General features: G+C 36.6%; 4 protein-coding genes and 1 long non-coding RNA gene across 8 annotated transcripts in view; 1 reads left to right on the plus strand and 4 right to left on the minus strand.

The window, feature by feature from the left end:
• On the minus strand, nucleotides 1–5,389 carry LOC119072693 (peritrophin-1-like). 2 transcript variants are annotated; one of them, XM_037177965.1, is made up of 4 exons: nucleotides 5,302–5,389; nucleotides 343–805; nucleotides 176–284; nucleotides 1–122 (listed from the first exon to the last, which is right to left on the minus strand). In XM_037177965.1, exons 1-4 carry the CDS (start codon nucleotides 5,357–5,359, stop codon nucleotides 66–68), a joined length of 687 nt encoding a protein of 228 aa, XP_037033860.1. In that variant the 5' UTR covers nucleotides 5,360–5,389; the 3' UTR covers nucleotides 1–65. The 2 variants fall into 2 exon arrangements, with proteins under 2 accessions (XP_037033860.1, XP_037033861.1); XM_037177966.1 differs by lacking the exon at nucleotides 5,302–5,389 and adding an exon at nucleotides 977–1,161.
• LOC119072696 overlaps nucleotides 3,565–21,228 on the plus strand; it is a 24,690-nt gene continuing 7,026 nt past the window's right edge. Inside the window, exons 1-2 of the long non-coding RNA XR_005086908.1 lie at nucleotides 3,565–3,672; nucleotides 11,057–11,066. This is a non-coding gene — a long non-coding RNA (uncharacterized LOC119072696). The remainder of the gene's footprint in view (nucleotides 3,673–11,056; nucleotides 11,067–21,228) is intronic.
• On the minus strand, nucleotides 5,451–12,107 carry LOC119072692 (tumor susceptibility gene 101 protein). Its single transcript, XM_037177964.1, has 9 exons — nucleotides 11,860–12,107; nucleotides 11,678–11,762; nucleotides 11,536–11,601; nucleotides 10,185–10,348; nucleotides 6,847–6,958; nucleotides 6,578–6,777; nucleotides 6,222–6,428; nucleotides 6,028–6,161; nucleotides 5,451–5,743 (listed from the first exon to the last, which is right to left on the minus strand). The coding sequence occupies exons 1-9, from the start codon at nucleotides 11,905–11,907 to the stop codon at nucleotides 5,557–5,559; spliced, it is 1,203 nt and encodes a 400-aa protein (XP_037033859.1). The 5' UTR covers nucleotides 11,908–12,107; the 3' UTR covers nucleotides 5,451–5,556.
• Nucleotides 14,170–19,172, minus strand: LOC119072694. Of its 2 annotated transcripts, none has more exons than XR_005086906.1 (4): nucleotides 19,013–19,172; nucleotides 14,744–14,920; nucleotides 14,405–14,668; nucleotides 14,170–14,340 (listed from the first exon to the last, which is right to left on the minus strand). XR_005086906.1 is itself a non-coding variant. In XM_037177967.1 (4 exons), exons 1-4 carry the CDS (start codon nucleotides 19,169–19,171, stop codon nucleotides 14,285–14,287), a joined length of 684 nt encoding a protein of 227 aa, XP_037033862.1. In that variant the 5' UTR covers nucleotide 19,172; the 3' UTR covers nucleotides 14,170–14,284. The 2 variants fall into 2 exon arrangements, 1 of the variants encoding a protein (XP_037033862.1); XM_037177967.1 differs by having other exon boundaries at nucleotides 14,744–14,948.
• The window catches only part of LOC119072691 (microsomal triglyceride transfer protein large subunit), a 6,548-nt gene continuing 5,945 nt past the window's right edge, over nucleotides 20,626–21,228 (minus strand). For both annotated transcript variants that reach the window (XM_037177962.1, XM_037177961.1), the window contains 2 exons: nucleotides 21,060–21,227; nucleotides 20,626–20,837 (listed from right to left, as the gene is read on the minus strand). In XM_037177962.1, the coding sequence (XP_037033857.1) occupies nucleotides 20,702–20,837; nucleotides 21,060–21,227 (304 nt within the window). In that variant the 3' untranslated portion in view covers nucleotides 20,626–20,701. The remainder of the gene's footprint in view (nucleotides 20,838–21,059; nucleotide 21,228) is intronic.

Below are 21,228 nucleotides of genomic sequence, written 5' to 3' on the forward strand. Positions count from 1 at the left end.
TCAATTCTGAATATCGCTTTTATTTAACAAACAATAATTTTGATTTGATACTTTAGTGATCGATTTTAGACCTGTAGAATGTCGAGTCCCATTGGCTTGATGTAGGCCTCATGTGAAATTACCTATAGAGACACATTTAATTTCCAGCGCAGTTTCGATTCAATTAAAATCTTACTGTACACTCAGCCTCTTCTGGTCGCTCACATCTTTGACGTTCCTGATTCCAATGTACACCTGGCGCACAATTTCGTGATTCAAACTTTCCTTCGTAGCACATGAAGTATCTGAGGAAAATATTGTTCAATTTTCCAATTTCACTGAACATTCCTTGGAAAAACTTACTCTTCACAATCGGTCTCCGACGGGGCAGTGACGATGTTGTCGATATCATTATTATCTGGACATATCTCTCGAGGGCATCGCACGACTTCTTTTAAATTGCATTCAGAAATCGATGTATCAAAATGCAAGCCGGGCGCACATTCTCGAACTTCATGCGATCCTCCGAAGCAGAAATTATATCGCGTACAGTTGCCGGGATACACCCAATTCGAAATGCCACGAATTGGACATTCAAAATCAGGGTCTTTGCATGGCAAATGACGATCACATATCTGCAATGCTTCGTTGAAGTTGTAACCGACTCCACACTGTTGCCTTGACGAAGGGGTCTCATTTATGCACACGAAGTATGAACGACAACCAGCCGGATCGTTCACAAAGAAACCATCGGGTCTGCCTTCGCAAATATTTTCTGGACATTGTGCTTTCACAGCAAAAATTAGGATCGATAAGTACAGTAACACTGGAAGAAGGGGCAGAATGTACCTAATTGTTAACACTGATCAAAATAGCAGAACCGAATTGTTCAGGCAGAACACCAATTTCATTCGATTCAATCAATGCAATTGAATACAATGAGACTGTTCCTGAGCCTTTTCCGTTTCGGTTTGCTATATATCTCTGCCGTACTTACTGCTCATCTTAACGGCGAAAAACTACGAGTTGAGGTATGATATTATACGTCTATTGCAGAGGTCAAAGTTTTCAAATCGAATAATTTAACAGAAAATATTTTCGAGAGCGTCACACTACCTCAGTAAGAGCTGTGATACAATTAATGTGTTGAAACTGCCCTTTCATAAGTCCCAAATCGATTAATCGAGATTAACGAGATAATCAATAAAATCAATTTACGCAAACCGAAAAAACAAAACAAGATAAAATAGTTGCTGCCGTAGATAGACCCGTACAATAAAGTCCGCATAGTTCCGTTGGGAGAAAGGTCATCGGTATTTATAAATATTGGAGGAAGAGGGAAGAAGAAGAGGAAGAAGACTCTTCTCAACGAAATTACGTAAAAAAATTTTTAACTGCCCCAGAGTCGTTCGGAGGAATCAGTGATTACCTTAAAGTTCCATTTTTTTATCCGTACCACAAGCCAATAGGTACTGCGTACGAGTCTAAACAATTAAAGATTACAAGCAGTGACTCAAAGGAAGACACCTATGCTTCGCAGTATACAACATTGTTAATTGAAAATTAACCAGAGTATTTCGATTTTATAATTGGTTTTCGCTAGTAGCGAATCGCTACCTCATTATCGATAAGTAAATACAAACAATTGTAATTAAATTCCAATTTCAATCTGCCGAAACGTTGATGGTATATAGGCTAGTCAAGTTAGGAAAATTGATTTGAGGCGGAGATGTAAACACTAGGGCGTATCGAATTTTGAGAATTTTAAGGGTCGCGATAGCCTGTGTGCGGAAAACGTAGATCATTGAAAACTAAGTCCAGGCATATGGTTGATGGATCCGAAGGTGCCCGGGAAGAAGTCCCACCGGACGACTTTAACTTTCAAATGGTCATAACTCGGAAAGTTGAGAGTATTTCTGAAAACAATGTTCTAGCAGGATGTAGAGCGTTAAAAACTCTACAAAACTGCCAAAGAAACCGATGGTCCAAAAGGTGTGTCTGTCGAGGTTTTCTAACATCGAAAGTTCGACATTTTGGTTTTTGACTTTTATTTCCTGAGAGACAAATTATTAACTTTAGCTTTTGGCATGAGGTTGTAGAGGAGGTCGAGTACTACCAGTACACTAGGCATTGTCCCGGTCGGCGATCCATCCGAAACCACTTTTTCAACATTTTTGAATGGACTTTTTAAGTGTACCCACGTCGCCCACGAAGCCATTGCAGACAATGTAACCGGTGTTGCTGAGTCGAGGTAACCTTGGCCAGTAAGTGCACATAATATTCCATAACAGTAGCTGAACTCTTTTACAAAATATTTAAGAATTCGGTGTAGCACATTTTGTACTACAAAATCTGAGAAAGTGAAATTTGTGAGAAAAACAACAAATAATCGTTTTAATTAGTTATTTGACCCACGAACAGTAGTAAGAAGTCGATTTCGTTGCAAATACACATTTTTCGATATTTTTACAAAAGGTTGAACTTCGTGGTTTACCGTGTCAATATAATGTGCTACATGGAGATCCCAAATATTTTGTAAAAGAGTTCAGCTACTGTTATGGAATATTATGTGCACTTACTGGCCAAGGTTACCTCGACTCAGCAACACCGGTTACATTGTCTGCAATGGCTTCGTGGGCGACGTGGGTACACTTAAAAAGTCCATTCAAAAATGTTGAAAAAGTGGTTTCGGATGGATCGCCGACCGGGACAATGCCTAGTGTACTGGTAGTACTCGACCTCCTCTACAACCTCATGCGAAAAGCTAAACTTAATAATTTGTCTCTCAGGAAATAAAAGTCAAAAACGAAAATGTCGAACTTTCGATGTTAGAAAACCTCGACAGACACACCTTTTGGACCATCGGTTTCTTTGGCAGTTTTGTAGAGTTTTTAACGCTTTACATCCTGCTAGAACATTGTTTTCAGAAATACTCTCAACTTTCCGAGTTATGACCATTTGAAAGTTAAAGTCGTCCGGGGGGACTTCTTCCCAGGCACCTTCGGATCCATCAACCATATGCCTGGAATTAGTTTTCAATGATCTACGTTTTCCGCACACAGGCTATCGCGGCCCTTAAAATTCTAAAAATTCGATACGCCCTAGTAAACACCTACCGAAATCGGAAGAATTTTCAGCGGACTTTTTGATGTGTTCTTTGAAAGGTATTGGTCACTAAAAGCCAAAACTTCCATCAAAAAAATCCTCGATGTTGTGTGGCTAGTGGGAGATGTTCAAAAACGGAAAACATGCACTTTTCTTTTTGGAAAGATAGTTGTGGGGGGTTTGATTGGTCTTAAAATCCATCTACACTGATATATGAGCAGTTGAAAATAGAGAGAAATTTTGACAAATCCGATTTCCCAGACTGCATCAGATTTCCAACAACACCAAACATCCTTGGGTCGGAACACGATGATTGTACCTCTGAATGAAGTGTAAAGTAGGTTCATCGACTCGAAGATCTAGAAAACCGGAAAATTTAGCTCAATAGGTTTGTTCCATCGAACGGTAGAAACGATTTTAGATAAGCCAAAAACGAACGAGAGCATCCACAGAACCATGACCTTCCACACTTCCAGGGGCGGATTACCCTATGGGAAATTCGGTACCGTGCCCATGGCGCTGGAAAAATTTGGCGCTGAGCTCAGTCACTGAATGGACAATTACTGTCTGAAGAGAAATTGTTTATTAGTTTCACACTGCGCTCGTAATCTGTCACAAACCTATAGAGAGTTTGCGAATGAACTATACACATTGTATAATCTCGTAAAGCACAGCACGCAAGTAGGTCCCAATTTTTATTTTGACAAGCGCATGAGTCCATGAATGCTCACTCCATTTCATTTATTTCAGTCTTAAAGGTAAAATTACAAAAACAAAACTCTGGTGTGACGAAATCAATTCAAAAGAGCTACGAAAAGTCTAAAATGAAATATTTAGAACTATAGTTCTTCCTTACATTATGTAAAGAGGCAAAAAAGCAGGTTTTTCCAAAATTAGGTTTTCAGGTCAATCAAGTCAGGTCAAAAATGAATAAAACAGGTTTCAGGTCAACTCAGGTTCAGGTGGCATGCTTCAGGTTTCAGGTTGACCTGACCTGCTTCCGAGCCTTACCGCCATATGGTTCCGAAGATATTGTCGAAAAACTGAAATACCTCAAGAGAATACGCCGAATAATGCTAATTTCCCTAAACTTTATGTCGGATTCTAAATTCATAATTTTTCACTACCTTTCAGGGAAAAAAAAGTTCAGTAGTTTCTGAGATATCGGGGATATGCCCTTCTTTATAAATATTGCCCTCGATTCTTTGATCGAAAATAATACCAGAGCGCAATAAGAAGTGAAAAAATGAAAAAGAAAAAGCTCGAACTAAAATTTTTAACTTTTCACTCATACCAGTACCAGTCCTATACCACAATAATCAAAACAGCATTTTCTTTTCAGATGTATCAGAATTTTTGTAGTGATATATTACTCGCTGAGCTCGCAATTACATTTATTCCAGTTCTATCTTAACACTATCATCCATTTCAAGACTCTCCGTAACGTAACGTTCGTCTTGAACAAGCAGTAATTTTCGTTCATTTATATTCGAATTTCGAATAGAAAAACTGGCGCTTAGATTCCGTTTGCCAGGGGCGCTGGAAACCTTAAGCCGCCCCTGCACACTTCTATCAAAACATTGCTTACTTGTACGATGTGTAGTTACACCAGTTGTCTCGCTCTACGCGTGCTCGTAGAAACAGTTAGTCCGAAAGTTAATTTGAATCGTATTAGCAATAACAAAGTAGAACGTGTGGGATGTGTGGGACGTGTGGAACGTGTGAAACGAAGAAAAGCAACCCGTCGCATACAGATTTCTGGGGGATTGAGGTGGCTGTTGGTCGTAATTATTTTTTCTCTTCTTATTAGTATCTATTCGGAGGTGTTTTAGGTCTGGTTTCACTGATAGCTGCTTGTGAACATTGGTTGTTATTGACTAGACTATTGGCCTCAATTAACCGAAGTTAAAAAATCGGAATTCCTTCGGAAAAAGAACAATGGATGTCGCTACGGTCTCTATTGTCCTTTTTAGAAGGAATTCCGATTTTTTAAATCGCAAGAGGCAAACATATAAGTGTTGAGAAAAATTGTAAACAGAATTTCGTTATTTTACATTTCGCGAAATTCTCAAAAAACAAACTATTCTTTAAAATATGCCCTGAGATAGGCTAGACAGGAAGCAAACAGACATGGCACTCGCCGTGCCTTAATCAACTAAACTATGGGGCTACTCTGCAAACCATTATCTATCTGAAGGTGCTGAAATATAAGCTCACTTAATGACTTCTTTCTGTAGCACCACAGTACTGGCTTGCAGTCGTTGCCGATTAACATTTCATTTCTAAATTGAACGATTACAGTTGTTGATGTTCAAATTTTTGATTTTGAACCAGCCTCCGAATAAGTCTCAATCAAAATGCACGGCCACTTATGGCAATTCCAAAATATATTTTCGTTTTCAATATGTAATGCTTGTACAGCTCAAAAAAAAAAAATTGTGAGTAAATAGTTCAATTGTTCGCGTAATTCATTTAGCCGGCCAATCCTGCTTTTTGACGACACTTTTGCATCAAGGCTCTAAGCATGAACTGTTTACGCGACAATTGACGCACCTGCTTCAAGAATAAATCCAGATCAATGACTCCGTTACGCAATGCTTCACCCATGTAATAAATGGCATCTTCAGTAGCCGCTTCGTCAGCGTATGCGTTCAAAAGTCTGTAAGAACAACGGAAAATGGAATTGGTACAGGAAATTGCAGAGTTATCCATAACATTTATAGGGATTTTGATGCAGAGGAGACAAAGGGTTGTTAGCACAGCCGGGACTGGCTCGAAAAATTCTTTGCGAGAAAAATAAAAATTTTCAAACAAAAATTCAAAAGACTCTTTGGGAATCGCCTGAATCCTGAAGTCACAGTATGGCCAGTCCAGTCCACACCTGTCGTTGTGGTCGTCCTTCTGAATTGATTATGAAAATAAAAGAGAGTCAAAAGTACTTACTGCTTGTACAATGGTGCCGTTGTGGTAACTGCTTCATCTACATCAATTCCATTCTCCTGATCTATCGACTCCAACGACTTTTCCAACGACTGTTGCTTGTCTTGTAGGACGGTTATATTTGCTTTCAGCTCACTCTGTAATCAAAATCGATTCTGTGATACAAATCCACTCGCACAACAGCCACAAAACGTTACCTCTTCCTGCTCCAGTTTCGAGATGTTCGAATCAATTTTCGCTCGGCCTTGAGACAGTTCCATTTTTGTTCGATTTAACGTTTCGATTTCGGCTTGACATTGATTCACACGCTCGGTGATTCGTCTGCGTAATTTGTCTTGAACGGCACTAATTAGCGATGCCTTAATGTGTTGTTCGGTTATGGTACCAGTTCCACTAGTATCGGTCTAGAGATATCGTTAGAGAAATAAGACAAATTAGATGACTGCTGATTACACAAAGTGAAATCTGTTTTGCAGATCGCGTAGAGTTGTAGAATTTGATGACGACATGGCAATGTGATTCGAGAAACGTTTAACGTTGAAAATGCACTTACATTAGTATTGTAACCTGACACTGGCGGATAACCAGATGGGTTCGGCATGTACGGTGGATATCCAGGACTCGATGAAAAATTCCCCGCAGCAGGCGGATAACCCGGATAATTATTTGCTGGATATGGTGGAAAGTTGGAACCAGCAACTGGATACGGTGGATACGAACTACCCGCACCTCCGCCAGGTTGTGGCATATAACCTGATTGTAATGAGACAATGGAATCAAATTAATAAAAAATTCCCCTGAGCCAAACTCGACTCGTCATACTTTGTTGTACTGGATATGGCGTTGCCGTTTCTTTTGGTTTTGAGTATAGAGGTGGTGAATCACTAAACGTCATTATCATTACCTGGACCAATCCTATCAAATCAGAGTCAGTCTGAAAAGAATTAAAGAAAAAGTGATTTGAGAGACAGCCATTGAAGTTTAGACATGAGTTGACTTCGTCAGCTGGCCCACTCATCCATTCAAAACTGCTCTTACGTTTGTATACGGTTTTACCACTACTATGCAAGTTCGTGTAACTATTTGTCCCGGTATCCTAACCCGACCAATTTTTCTGTTTTCTTAAGGTTCCTGAACACATATGGCATCATTTCATCATAATTTTTCGATATTTTGCATGTATCAAGAAGAATAGCGGGAGCGCAGCGAGCGAAAAAAGTGGATTCGTAAATGTCCAGACATTTGATTGAATTCTGTTCCTTTGGGAGGACACGAGTTGTACAGAGGAAAAAGTATTTTGACTATAGCTACACTGTAGTAGTGAAACGTGGAACCGAAATAAAAAAAATAGATTTTTGACTTCATGAAATTGCGAGCGAAAATTTTCGTTTGATTGCTACTATTGCAGTTCAATGACATGGCTTTTTCTTCTATTTTCCTACAAAAGATCTCCATTCCCATTGTATACTCACCTGTTATCATCTAATCAGTTTAACTTAGATTTTCTAGTTTTTCAATCAGTTCTCGATTGCAAGGACAAATTTCCTTTTTTTCAGATTTCTGGCAATTTCCCGATTTCTGGTCTTTTCCCGACTTCCGGTCATTTCCCGATTTGTAGTCACTTTCCCGCTTTCTTCTCTACTTTTCGTTATTTCTTCCAACTGGACAGATATCCGGTTTTTCGTCAAAAAAAAAACTTTTACGAAAATACTAACGAAACGACAATCGCGGTATAATCGTTAAATCATCGCAATTTTCTGTCGTATGTGTCGATGCAGAGACATTTTGAATGGATGATGTTACTTACAATGCCCAATTGTCACACGAACTTATAATTATGAATCATGTCCGGAGCGTTAGCGGAGGACTTGACGCAGTCTAACTTCCAAAAAAAGAACGAAGAAATTTTTTTGAGACGCGGCAACTTTGTATAGCCGAACATTTCAGTTTCTACCCTTTGGTTTATATCACCACAAAACATATTCTATCATATTCGCGCTTCAAATACGAGCAAAACGAGCTATCACTCGACTATGTAGCTTTAAAATTGCCGGAGATACATCGTTTTGAAATTGGCACTTTTCATAGAAAATACACCAAATTGACGTTTCCCAAACAAGCAAAATCATTCAACTTACTCTGTATGTTTCTATCTATCTATCTATCTGTCTATCTGTCTATCTATCGACGGACGATCTCGGAAACTAGTCAGCCAATCTCCATGAAATTTTGCAGGAACCTCAGGGTGGGCATAAAAATGAAAATGTGACACGCCATTACCCCAGGAAAAACCAGAATTTTGTTTTATTGGCCTCGAAGTGGTTTCTGAGTGTGGTTTTCGAGGGTCGGGAACGCGTTTTCGGCTGTAGCTTAGCTTTATTGAAACCTACAGAGGCGTGCGACCCATCAAATGAAAGGTATTCGTACAAAAAAATAATTTAAAAAATCGGGTCAGATTCGTTTGAGCTAGAGTAATTAGAGTGACCAAATTTTGAGCTACTCGAGCGTAGGATGAAAGGACTAATATTTTTTTGGGTTATGAAAGATAGAGAGTTACTTTCTTCGGCAAAGTCTCAGAGTTTTACGAGTAGAAAAGAAGGGCATTTGTGAAAAATGTCGAAAGTTGGAAATGGGTGGGTCAATTGGTGTTTTGGAGATATTTCTTGAATGGTGGCAGATAGAGAATTACTTTCTTCGTCAAATTTTCGAATTTCGTCAAATTTTCGAATTTCGTCAAATTTTCGAATTTCGTCAAATTTTCGAATTTCGTCAAATTTTCGAATTTCGTCAAATTTTCGATTTTCGTCAAATTTTCGATTTTCGTCAAATTTTCGATTTTCGTCAAATTTTCGAATTTCGTCAAATTTCGATTTTCGTCAAATTTTCGATTTTCGTCAAATTTTCGATTTTCGTCAAATTTTCGATTTTCGTTAAATTTTCGATTTTCGTTAAATTTCCGAATTTCTGCTATAAACTGTTATAAAAAGCAGTGTTCTAAAACTTCTAAAACGACTGATATCCCAACAAAAATCTCTTCGAGAAAAGTGTGACGCAGTCTTTGAAGTACAATTTCTAAAATGAATGATATCGCTAGAGTTGACGCTTTCAGCTTCGTTACGCAATAATTCATCATCTGCCAAATAATAAATTTGACTGGAAACAACCAAAATTCGACCAAAAAAATCTGCGTCGCAAAGTGGCAAATGTTCAGGAACAGACCAGCAAGAAAATTTATCTGCCACATGCGACGCAGATTTTTTTGGTCAAATTTTGGTTGTTTCCAGTCAAATTTATTATTTGGCAGATGATGAATTATTGCCTTAGAGTAATCATACCTAGAGAGGAAATGACGAACAGAATTACGTAAAATTTGTGGTCCCGACATGAAATACGTAATGTTTGATGGTGTGCGTTTTTCCCTACTAAATTGGTGGGCAAATTAGCGCAAAAAATTTGAATGTGCCTACTAGAAGGATTCTTTTAAAAAAAAAATTGAGAAGCTTTTTCATACCACGATATGAACTGATATCAAAAAACACAACGAAAAAAGAATTGTTTGTTCAGTTAATTGGAAAATTTTCTCCAGCCAATATCGGGCTTAAGTCTCATTTAAAGGAAAATTACGAATCAACAAACAGATGCAACTCGAGCTATTTTTTATTAAGCACTTAAAATTACCGAAAAAATGAACAGGCTTCTTGACTCCTTGACTTCTTTAATTTGGCATCCCGTAATGAATCACATTTGCACCATATTTAATTAATAATTATTATTATTGCGAATGATTTTAAACTAAATTCCAAAATAGTGGTACGCGATTTGGAAAATACAAAACTGACAACTATCAAAATTTTCAACGCCTACATGTGTTAGTGAAAATCTCTACGTAAAATTTTACGAAATGTGAATCCTATACAAACTGATGTCGGGACCACATTTTATCGTACGAAATTCCTCTCTAGGTATAATTACTCTAAGATTATTGCGTAACGAAGCTGAAAGCGTCAACTCTAGCGATATCATTCATTTTAGAAATTGTACTTCAAAGACTGCGTCACACTTTTCTCGAAGAGATTTTTGTTGGGATTTATAATGGCAACATCTCTGATAAAACCGACGATAAGGCCGGTAATTAAAAAATTTAACTCAATATTACTCACCCCATTCCAATCATGCAGATAAGGTAGATAAATTTTGCCGTTGTGATCGACGAATCTTGACACTTTGATTCGCATATCAGGCGTTGGTTTAACATAGCAAATTGGTGCGTTGCTTGGATGAGTACTCATTAACCAAATGCATATCGGTATATTGTAAGTGTTATCTGCGGGAAAAAATGTTAAAATGAAAAATTTGTCTTTATATTGTGCACTGCAAGCATTACTCATCATGGCACATTATTCGTAACATTTTGACTAAAATTTCAGAAATTTGACGAAATTTTCAGAAATTTGACAAATTTTCAGAAATTTGACGAATTTTCAGAAATTTGACGAAATTTTCAGAAATTTGACGAAATTTTCAGAAATTTGACGAAATTTTCAGAAATTTGACGAAATTTTCAGAAATTTGACGAAATTTTCAGAAATTTGACGAAATTTTCAGAAAATTTGACGAAATTTTCAGAAATTTGACGAAATTTTCAGAAATTTGACGAAATTTTCAGAAATTTGACGAAATTTTCAGAAATTTGACGAAATTTTCAGAAATTTGACGAAATTTTCAGAAATTTGACGAAATTTTCAGAAATTTGACGAAATTTTCAGAAATTTGACGAAATTTTCAGAAATTTGACGAAATTTTCAGAAATTTGACGAAATTTGACGAAATTTTCAGAAATTTGACGAAATTTGACGAAATTTTCAGAAATTTGACGAAATTTTCAGAAATTTGACGAAATTTTCAGAAATTTGACGAAATTTTCAGAAATTTGACGAAATTTTCAGAAATTTGACGAAAATTTCAGAAATTTTACGAAATTTTACGAAATTTTGATAAAATTAACGAAATTTTCATCATTTTGACGAAATAGTCAGAAATTTGTCGAAATTTGTCATAATTTTGATCAATTTGTCGAAATATGGTCTCGCTAATTTCACAAATAATAGATCCTGAAGTTCGTACAGTAATTCTTCGTTAAGTTTAACCATAAACTTAATGGATTAGACCTGTCAAAATTTGCACAGTGAACTTCACTGGCCATTCTACACACTCCTGGTGACAGCATAGAATGTCAAGCTTAGTCAAACCCTTCATTATTCATCTGATTATCTCAAATTGAAAACATTTTGTGCACAGGTTTTGTGTAAGGGTGGATTGGAAAGTTGTTTAACTCGAAAACGCGTCAGAAAATTTGTTTTCAATTTTTCACGGTCCGTTCATCCATTTCAATTTATCGAGCCAATTAAATACATTTCGTAATGATACAAGACCACAACAGCCAGAGAGTGTTCATCCCGTTTATTTTCAATGTTGATAACTGTAGACAGGGGCGGAAAGTTTGCTACTTACTTTTGTAGTTAATGGGTATCGTTCCGTTTATGTTGAACAAATTGTCCGATGTGCCGTCGTTGAACACTAATCAAAACAAAAGGAAATTCCAATTAAAGATAAAACTTTTCTTCCGACCAGCTAAAAACACTTTCAGTCTCACCGTAACATTCACTGGCATAGGTTAGACCGCGGTACATATCCAATATTTGCACCACATCACGTTTGGTTTCCGCACCATTGTTGTACTACGGGATGATGAATAAATTGAAAATTTTGAACTAACTTTAGAGTGATGTTGATGGGGTGAGGACATGAGAAACATGAATGGCCGATTAATGATACCTTTGATAATAATCTGGAAATTGCGTTACTGTCCTGTCCCGAAACCATTGTTTTGGTGTTTGTAAATTTAATCACTCTGGGATACGGCAATGTTTTCCGTTCACTTGGTTTTTATGCTTGTTTTTCGTACTTTGAACGCACTTTCGGAGCATAAAAATATTTTTTCTTATTTCGTTGTAGTCTTCATAACACAAAAAAAATTTGAGAAAATGACTCAAGCACTCTACTCTGTCAAAAGCATCTAAAAAACCTACTACCACTGACGGAATTGATTTTTCTTTATTTTCGTTTTTTTGATTGTCTAAATTTTCAGTCCATATGACTGGTACCAATGCAATTGAATAAAGTTTTAATATTCGAATGCACTCTTCAGATTCTTGGATATTATTAATCAGATCGGAGCCTTGAATCCAGTTATGTGTAAAAAAAATTCGGGGAACTAGGAGTCAGAGCACCGAATGGAGTTTTAATTTGTTATCAGTCAAAAAACCTTTAGGGGGAAGGTGACGCAAGTCCTTGTGTCTTAACTTACACAATAACGGTTATCGTTGTAGGTGACGCAATCTACCCCTGTACACACAAATTTTAAGAGCCAAAATTTGATTTAAAAAATTTTAGAAAGTAAATTTTACACAAAAAAAATTGCATCACAAAGTGACAGATGATTTGTTCCTATTGAATGCAACAATTTCATTAACAGGAGTTTCCTTAAGAGCGCTCACCCCTTGGCAATTTTCTAGCCTACATTTGTGCGCAAAAATATTCGTTTTTTGATGATTTCTCTGAACCAAAATCTTTTTTTGAAAAAGTAAAACCATTAAAGCATGCAAAAATGTGTTACTTTTAAGGGAAAAATTGGTTTGTGCTCGATAACTGAACCCACTTGGAGAAACCTTTGCAAAACACATGAATTTACACATTTGCAAAGGTTTCTCCAAGTGGGTTCAGTTACCATCCACAAACCAATTTTTCTCTTAAAAGTAACACATTTTTGCATGCTTTAATGGTTTTACTTTTTCAAAAAAAGATTTTGGTTCAGAGAAATCATCAAAAAACGAATATTTTTGCGCACAAATGTAGGCTAGAAAATTGCCAAGGGGTGAGCGCTCTTAACATCTGCCACTTGTGACGCAACTTGGATGTCGTTGGAGTCAACGGGAAGAAGTCAAAAAGTTTAAATTTTGAAGTAGAAGACTTGTGTCACGCCCGCTTACTAACGTGCGGACATGATCGATAGAGGTGGTAACACTAATAGTAATTATAAAACGAATAGATCATTGTCAATGTCGTTTGAGATGTCAAATGAGCTGTCATTTTCACAAAGCTAACCACAATGTTACAAAAATGTATATGTAGCTCACGGTGCGGTTGAATGAATTTTAACTGATTATTTCGATGCACTTTTGATATTTTTGGATATTATTAGTCAGCTCGGAGCCCTGAACAAGGTTCCACAAAAATTTTTGATTTTCATCCGTACCGTCGGTGACAGTGGTGCATAGCCCATCCTGTCGACAGAGAGAGTGGTACAAAACTGGTTATGGTTGCAATCGGTAGTGCCTGAAATTCTAATAACAATTGTACAAAAAAAATTTACCATTAGTGCAAGGGAAGCCGGCAAAGACACGCTAAAGTTTAAAAAACGTGATTTTCAAACAGTCATACAGGCGTGGATACTTGAGGGATGAAGCTAATAAATAGTTCTCGCAGTAGAGCAACATCTCCTCTACCAATTACCAAAAAATGATTTTTGGAGACAGTCTACGCAGAGGCCGACAGTAGCTCAAAGTTTTTCCCTCATGTTTAGTAAAATTTGCGAGTTTCAGAGGCACCTGAAACCTACTCTTTCAAATTTTTTGTTATTAAAATGTGTAATTCTGAAATGCTGGAAATCTCAGCTGTCCATCGACACCACACTTGCAACCTGACTAATAATATCCAAAAATATCAAAAGTGCATCGAAATAATCAGTTAAAATTCATTCAACCACACCGTGAGCTGTCATTGTTTGAGGTTAGCTTTGTGAAACTGACAACTCATTTGACACTATTTTGAGAGAAGAACAGTTATTTGACACTGATCTATTGGTTGCTAGAGTGATCAGAAAAGCTGGAGGAGTTTAAAAATGACGATTTTCGGTAGGTCTAGTCTCGCTGCAGATCATGCTGCAGATTCATACATTTGGAAATTAGTCATACTGATAGAGAAGCCATATGAATGCTATTGTATTTCGTTCATAATGACTCTACGTACTTTAACTCTGTGTTTAGCTCTGCGTTTTCGGTTCAAATCAAAAGGTGATTTTAGGTCTCATCTCATTTAATATACGATTTTTACCCAACATTTTTTATCCTAAAATTATTCCTAGCATTCGTAACAATTACTTCAGTCCAACTTATCTCTACTTTCACTAGCACTTCATACTTCATCGGTTTATATTAGATGTCGCCACTGCTGCTTCATAGCTAGGTAATTCGTGATCTGCAAAGACATATTCGGTCGGCTATTACATCTAAAACATTGGCTAACTGAATTTGCAACAAACCTTCAGCAATGTATCGTGGCGCAGGAGTTGAATAGGAGACATTATTTTGAAACGTTGTTTCCACAGAGCCAACGACCGGATTTGGAGAGACTTCGGTCAGTTGTCCATTTGTGACACCATCTACTCCGATATTCGTATCTAATCGCGGAGGCATGTGAACGAAATTGTTAAATCTATCTAAAACGTCCCTCCTTTCCTGGGCTCGTCTTTCATTCTGCATCTGCAAACTGTTGACCCGAAACTGTTCTGCCATTTCTTGGACAACTATAATAAAGTCACAGAGATTTTAAATAAACTTTTCTGCTTGGGACAGCAATTTTTTCGTATCATTTCACAAACTTTGAGTTGCTGGAGTGGCTGCGTTTAAGCGGGATACATTCCGTAAAGGCTGAGGTTGAGGCATTCTTTCAAATATTATTTGATGATCGGATTGTGTCCATTCTGTTCCTGTTGATCGCTCTTGAACGTTGCGTGCAGAGGTAGACGTGACTTGCAATTGTCGATTCGTCAATTCAACTTTCCTTTTGGCTATGTGCTGAGAACACTAGAAAATTTAATAAAATCAATAAATAAATAAATAAAACGAGTAAATAACGCATAACAGTCGGCGCGGAACATTTAGAGGTGGAGTCGATCTCTCTCTACGAGATGTTTATGGCATCGACGATGAGAGTGAAATAGTTATTTGCATCACTTGGATTGAAACCACGAAATTACAGTATACGTGTGAATTCGTATACCGTTTCAATCCTGTGATGCACAAAATTTTACACTTGCCACACCATCAAATACACAAACAACAAAAACAAATACAAAGCATTTCAATCGCATTTGTACACATCGTTCAAGGTTAAACTTAAATGTATAGAAGAAGAATAAGAATTAAAACGAAACCGAAAATACGCGATACAAAGCCGAACGATCGTTCGATGTTCGTTACAATACGGAGAGTAAGCTTCGCCTTCGTTTTCATTTAAAATCAAATTTCTCTCTTTGGCGAATGACGTAAATAACCACAGGAAATGCCAATATTAAGTAAAACATTGTTCACGTCCCTAGACCTGTTTACAAGGTCTGCTGAGAGAGAACTAAAAAAGTGGGGTTTACGATAACTTTTGGCGCGTCGGCGTGTGGTAAGTTTGAGGTAAGTTTTTGAGCAAAATGGGACAAATTATGGAAATGGCTTCTTGTGTGAATGCAAGGAAGTACCATTTCCCATCATTGGTAAGTAAAGAATTATTTTTTATTATCAATTTCCCCATTACGTTTATTGGTGTTTACGTGTGCTTATCTTAATATCCTAATTACTGCAAAATCATGATAATGTGAACACATTATGTTTCACGTTATCTCAAATATAAAGTAAAAACGTCACAAAGTTTTTCGCAGTCCAAACAGTTCCCGTTCAAAATGATAAGATAGCGTTTGAGGGGAAAATGTGCACATCATTTTTGCTAAATTTATACTTTACTTTCCTCTATTTTTATTTATCTGATGAGTAACGATAATAATATCCGCTATTTCTAAGAACGTATGCCTCTCGTGATTAAACATCAATTTATTGCCGTTGTCTTATCACCGATTTACGTGCATTGTTAGATTTATTAGAAAAATAAGAAAAAATACGCAATAAGTTTGACTGGCTGCAGGAACAATTGTGTGAAAATATTTTTTCACAACACAGGTGAGAAAATGGTTATTTTCTCCCATTCGCTGAAACTTTTATAGAAAGCATTTGTTGTGAGAATACAATTTTCAACTTGTTTCCCTTGTTGAACAAAATCCATTACAACACTCGGGATAAAAAGTTGAAAAGCCACGTTTTTGTGTACATGTTGAACTCGGCTTCGCCTCGGATCAAGAAACTTCACACGAAAACTGGACTTTTTAACTTTTTATCACTTGTCATGGAATTTGAATATCACAAGATATCACCACGTTTGACCCTTTACACACTAATGTTGAATCTGTTACTTAGTTCGTTGAAAGTGACGAATAGTGCTTTATACCAAATCTTTCACTTCATTAGATTAATTAGATTAATATCAAAGCAATTGCAACGACAAGCAATTAATGTCCGATCCATTACTTCATTTGATCGAAGAATTTTCCAGATATTGGTCTGCAATCTTCTACTTCATGTTTTTTAGCTGTAAGACCACATTAGTCAGAGCTAATTTCGATTATTGCTCAAGTTGTTTTCGATGACAGATGATAGCCAGATAGCAGGTTTTATTCCCTTGACTGTAAGTCATGGGTCTTACAGAAACAAATACACCGTACATAACACGTTCACTATGATTAAAAATGTATGGAAATGTGATGAAAAAACGTTAAATGTAACAATTTTGTGCTCTTTGTTAACACCATAACTGGAGCAAAGTTAAACCGATTTTCAAAAACTTTTTTTTATTCGATGAAGCATTGAAATCCTTAGGCCAAGTTCGAAAATGGGTGGCATTGATTCAACCATCTGGAAGGAGTTCTCAAAAAAAGCCTTCTCTGCTCTTTGTTCACACCGTAACTGGGGTTATTTTAAACCGATTGCGATTTAAAAAAACAAGTTTGATAGAGAATGGAATTCCGGAGGTTAGGTTTCAAGTTACATTATATTGATCTAACGATGTAGCTGCTGTTGCTAAACGAATTTTCAATAATTGTTTCTTAATTTTTTATTTTGTCTTGTTAACAAAAGTGATTAAACCACAAAAAATTAGCGAGCGAAGCGAGGGCCGCAATTCACAAGAGGGATTCTTTTGAAAAACAGCCTACCGAAATCGGATGCATTTTTCAGTGGACTTTTTTATCTGTGCCTAGAAAGGACTTCGACCCTAGAAGCCAAAACCACTTTCAAAAAAATTCTTCGAAGTTTAGAAAGGTAATCACATCTACTATTGAGCCGAATAGGGACTTGATGGTTTTAAAATTCATCGACACTGAACCGTTAATCAACCAATAAAAAATCTATTAAGAAGCTCAGATTCAGACAGTCAAGGGATCTGACCCACCCAACAGGTGGGACCTAGTTTTTTTTAAATGAAATCCCAAGTAGCATTTCATAACCGCGGTTAGAAAATGACTTATTCGTTGCAAACTTTTTCGTTGTCCAACTCAAAATAACTTATTCGTTATATAACCGTTTCACAACTAATTCGTTATCATTCAATTTTTAACGAATTAGTGGTACAACCGTTAATAAACGAATAAGTGAATAGATAATTTTTGGCAAAAACTTATTCGTCAATTAACCGTTTTGCAACCAATAAGTTGAAGAAATCTCTTTCACTAATTCGTCGTAAAACGGTTGAGCAACTGATGCATTTTCAATTTTGCGTCAGTTGGAATCAAGATGTCATGCTAAAAAGTTCGCCCAGAATATATAACTATCTATGAGAGACTTTTTATGTGTAAAATGTGCTGAATAGTGTTTCAGTTTTCAGTCACTATGTGAAACAATGAAATTTGAAGAATGTTTGTGCTGAAAATTGTTAATACTTTGTGAATTGTCGTATTTTTCTAACTTATTGCCTATTCGTAAATCAACATTTTATTGATCAATTTCACTAGTTTTGTTTGTTGCTGTTGTCGAAGTTAGGTTTCTTATGTCTTGTTAGGTCTCTTGATAGGAGTTAGGGTCGACAACAGTATCTTACAATAAAAGTGAAATTGATGGATAAGACAATACGGTGCTAATTATCAAAGATGTAGAAAAACGAGTGGAAAAACGTGTGAATTGTTGACTAAAATCGAACCGTGAATAAAATAAGAACAGTTCACCGTGCCTTTTACTTTAGTTACGCACCAAATGATGAATGATAATAAATAATTAAAAAAAAAATCAGTTGAATTGCTGTGCATAAAAACATCTTTACGAATATTGCACATACAATTTTCCAGATAAAACGTGTTCTTGAAAGTGTAGCTATAAGCTGAAAATAATGATAAACGAAAAAGTTGTGAAACGGTAGTACAACTAATAAGTAAGACGGTATCGAATTTTCAAATGTGATTTATAAGACCTACGTCGGTTATACAACCGTTTCACAACTTTAACCAATTCGTTGTATAACCGTCTTACAACCAATTCGTTACCAGAATCTTACAACTTTCGCAACTGGGCAAAAACCGTTGTACAACCGTTATTGCAACGTTGCGACAACTAATTAGTTATTTTGGGTTATCTTCAAATAATTTTATACCGCGGTGTAATAACAGTTGTACAACCGAATTTTAACCGTTGAATGCTACTTGGGATTGAATCGGCAGAGTTAATTTTGTGATATTTCCGTGTTCTGACACACCTATTGATAATGCTGTCCCGTCCCTTGTCTGCTTGCGAAATGTTTGGCTACAATAAAACCATTTTACTTGAGCTTTATCCAGTTTTCTCTCTTAAAAGAAAAACGCAAAGAAACAACGAATGAATTTTTAACAAATAAACAACAAAGAGAAAATTGTAAATTTTAAAATCTCCGAACTGTTTTCTGTTTATTGAAAACATGACCGAATTGCACTAGATACATATCAACTGAAAAAATGATGGGAATGGTGCCTTTCTTTCATTCATCCACTCACTTACTATTAAAGTTTATAAATTTAGTTACTTACACAGATTCGAAGAAGAACTGCAATTGCTCCAAAGAAGACAATAATCAATATAATAATAATCAGCACAGGTGCATTTTCGTTGTCATCCATGACCGTCAGACGGATATTTCGATATTGATTGACTATTACCGCACTCACTATAGACTGATGAATGAACATTATCAGATTTATAGACTTTTCAGTTGTCTCTCGCTACTCTCTCTTTCCCTTATCTGTGCCATTAAAGCTTATTGCTCAGAAATAATCAAGAAACCAATAATCGAAAGAGATTAGAAGTGGAAGTGATAAGTTATTTTAGGAAAGGAAACTCTGTCTGTATCGCCCATCGCAGTTTTAATTTTTTTTTTAGACCCGTACGAAGTACTGGGGTATTATAGGTTTACGCATACGTTTGTAACACGTCGAATTGGACTCCCTGAGTAAGGGGAAACCTATTGTGGTTGTCTAGAGATGCCAAATCCGCGAAAAAAAAAATGTCCGTCTGTCCGTCTGTCTGTCTGCACGATAACTTGAGTAAAACGCATCCGATTTTGAAAATTCTTTTTTTTCCCGTTTGGTAATGTCAAAAGACAGGCTAAGTTCGAAGATGAGTGATTTTGGATCGACCCCTCCCGAGCTGTGGCCCAATAAGTGCTTTACGGTTTTTCGAAGATATCTCCGGACATTTAAACGTTAAACTTGTAGGTGATACGTCAAATAAAAGGTATTTACAATACCGATCGACAAAAAAAAAGTTTATGGAAATCGGATGACCGAGTCGTGAGTTAGACCCCTTGGTGTGGAACAGGCACAGGGCGGCAAGCAGTTTTTGCTTGTAGGTCGGCCACATTTCAACATATTTCGTCTGTTTTAGCTTTATTAGATAGGTATTGACCGTACCAATCAGGGAAAAAAAAATTATGAAATTATGTTCACCGGAGCGTGAGCTAGGTCTCTTGGAGTGAGCTCTTATCTGGCTACTCGGAAGTACAGTGAACGTGGTGTATTTTGACAATATCTCGAGTAAATTTTGACCGAATTTCATGAATTTTTTTTTGTTTGAAAGGTATTAACGAATGTAAAGCGTCGGTAAAATTTCCGGTCTCCTAACAAAATGGCTGCCGGCGGCCATATTGGATTTTAGTAAAACGATATAAAGTGGGAAAAATGGTACTTAGAGTGTTTCTGTTAACATGGAAATAATTTGTTATGTGTGTGGGGTTTCAGGGATTCCATATATGGACATCTATATATACCTATATTCAGCTATATTGAGCTATATACAGGCATATAGAGCTATATAATAGCATATTCATCTGTGAAATGTTTATTTACAGTGAAATATAGGTAAATATGGCGGTATATAGCTGTTTAAATAGGAATTTATGAAATTTGTCTTCGTACGGGGCTGTCTATATTGCCTCCGGCAATTTAGTTGTATATGATAACAAGGCAAAGAGTGGATAATGTAAGTGATTTTAAAGGGAGAATAGTTTTTCAGCAGAGAAGAAGAGAAGAAGATGAAGTAAGAGAAATGAAGAGTTTCACATTAAAGGCTTTTGATACGAATAGGTGTTTCGTACGGGTCGGCGTTAGCTATGTTTTTTAAATGATTCAATACAAAAGAAGAACAATTCCTCGTTTACAGTCATCACCCCAGCGACTCTCCATTTATTTTACAATTTACAAAAAGAAAATGTTAACAACCGACTACGACAGTATCGATCTGCACATGTCGTTGTTTTTTTGGTTCAAATAATGCGTAAAGCCAGGCAGTCGATGAACAAAATTCATTTTCCTCCGAAGAGTGTATCCTGGTACTTGCTGTACTTTGGTGATGTCATGCCTGTGGATAGAGAAAATATTCAACTTTTGTCGATAGAGACGACACAAGAGCCATAAAGGTTTCGATAAATTTCAGATAATCAATTTCCCAACCATAGGCTACAACCACTGAAGTAGTAGATTTGGCATAAATCTGTTGTCAATACTCAGGTCAACAGAAGTAAGAGTCTTGATATTATATGCCTATGACGACAAGCCTGCCTGTCTGTAAAAGATTACCAACCTCATTACGACTTCCGGCTGGGTTAACTGCATACAAAGCTGTACATCGGACGAAAAATCTGTATCGGTCAAAAGTTGCAGTTTCGGTTCTTCCGTAATAGTGAAGCCCACATTCAGTGAAATGAAACTGGTTTCGGAACTAATTGACCCAGTCAATGCAATGCCCATGC

This window comes from Bradysia coprophila (assembly GCF_014529535.1).
Source record: "Bradysia coprophila strain Holo2 chromosome IV unlocalized genomic scaffold, BU_Bcop_v1 contig_84, whole genome shotgun sequence".
NCBI classification, from domain to species: Eukaryota; Metazoa; Arthropoda; class Insecta; order Diptera; family Sciaridae; genus Bradysia; species Bradysia coprophila.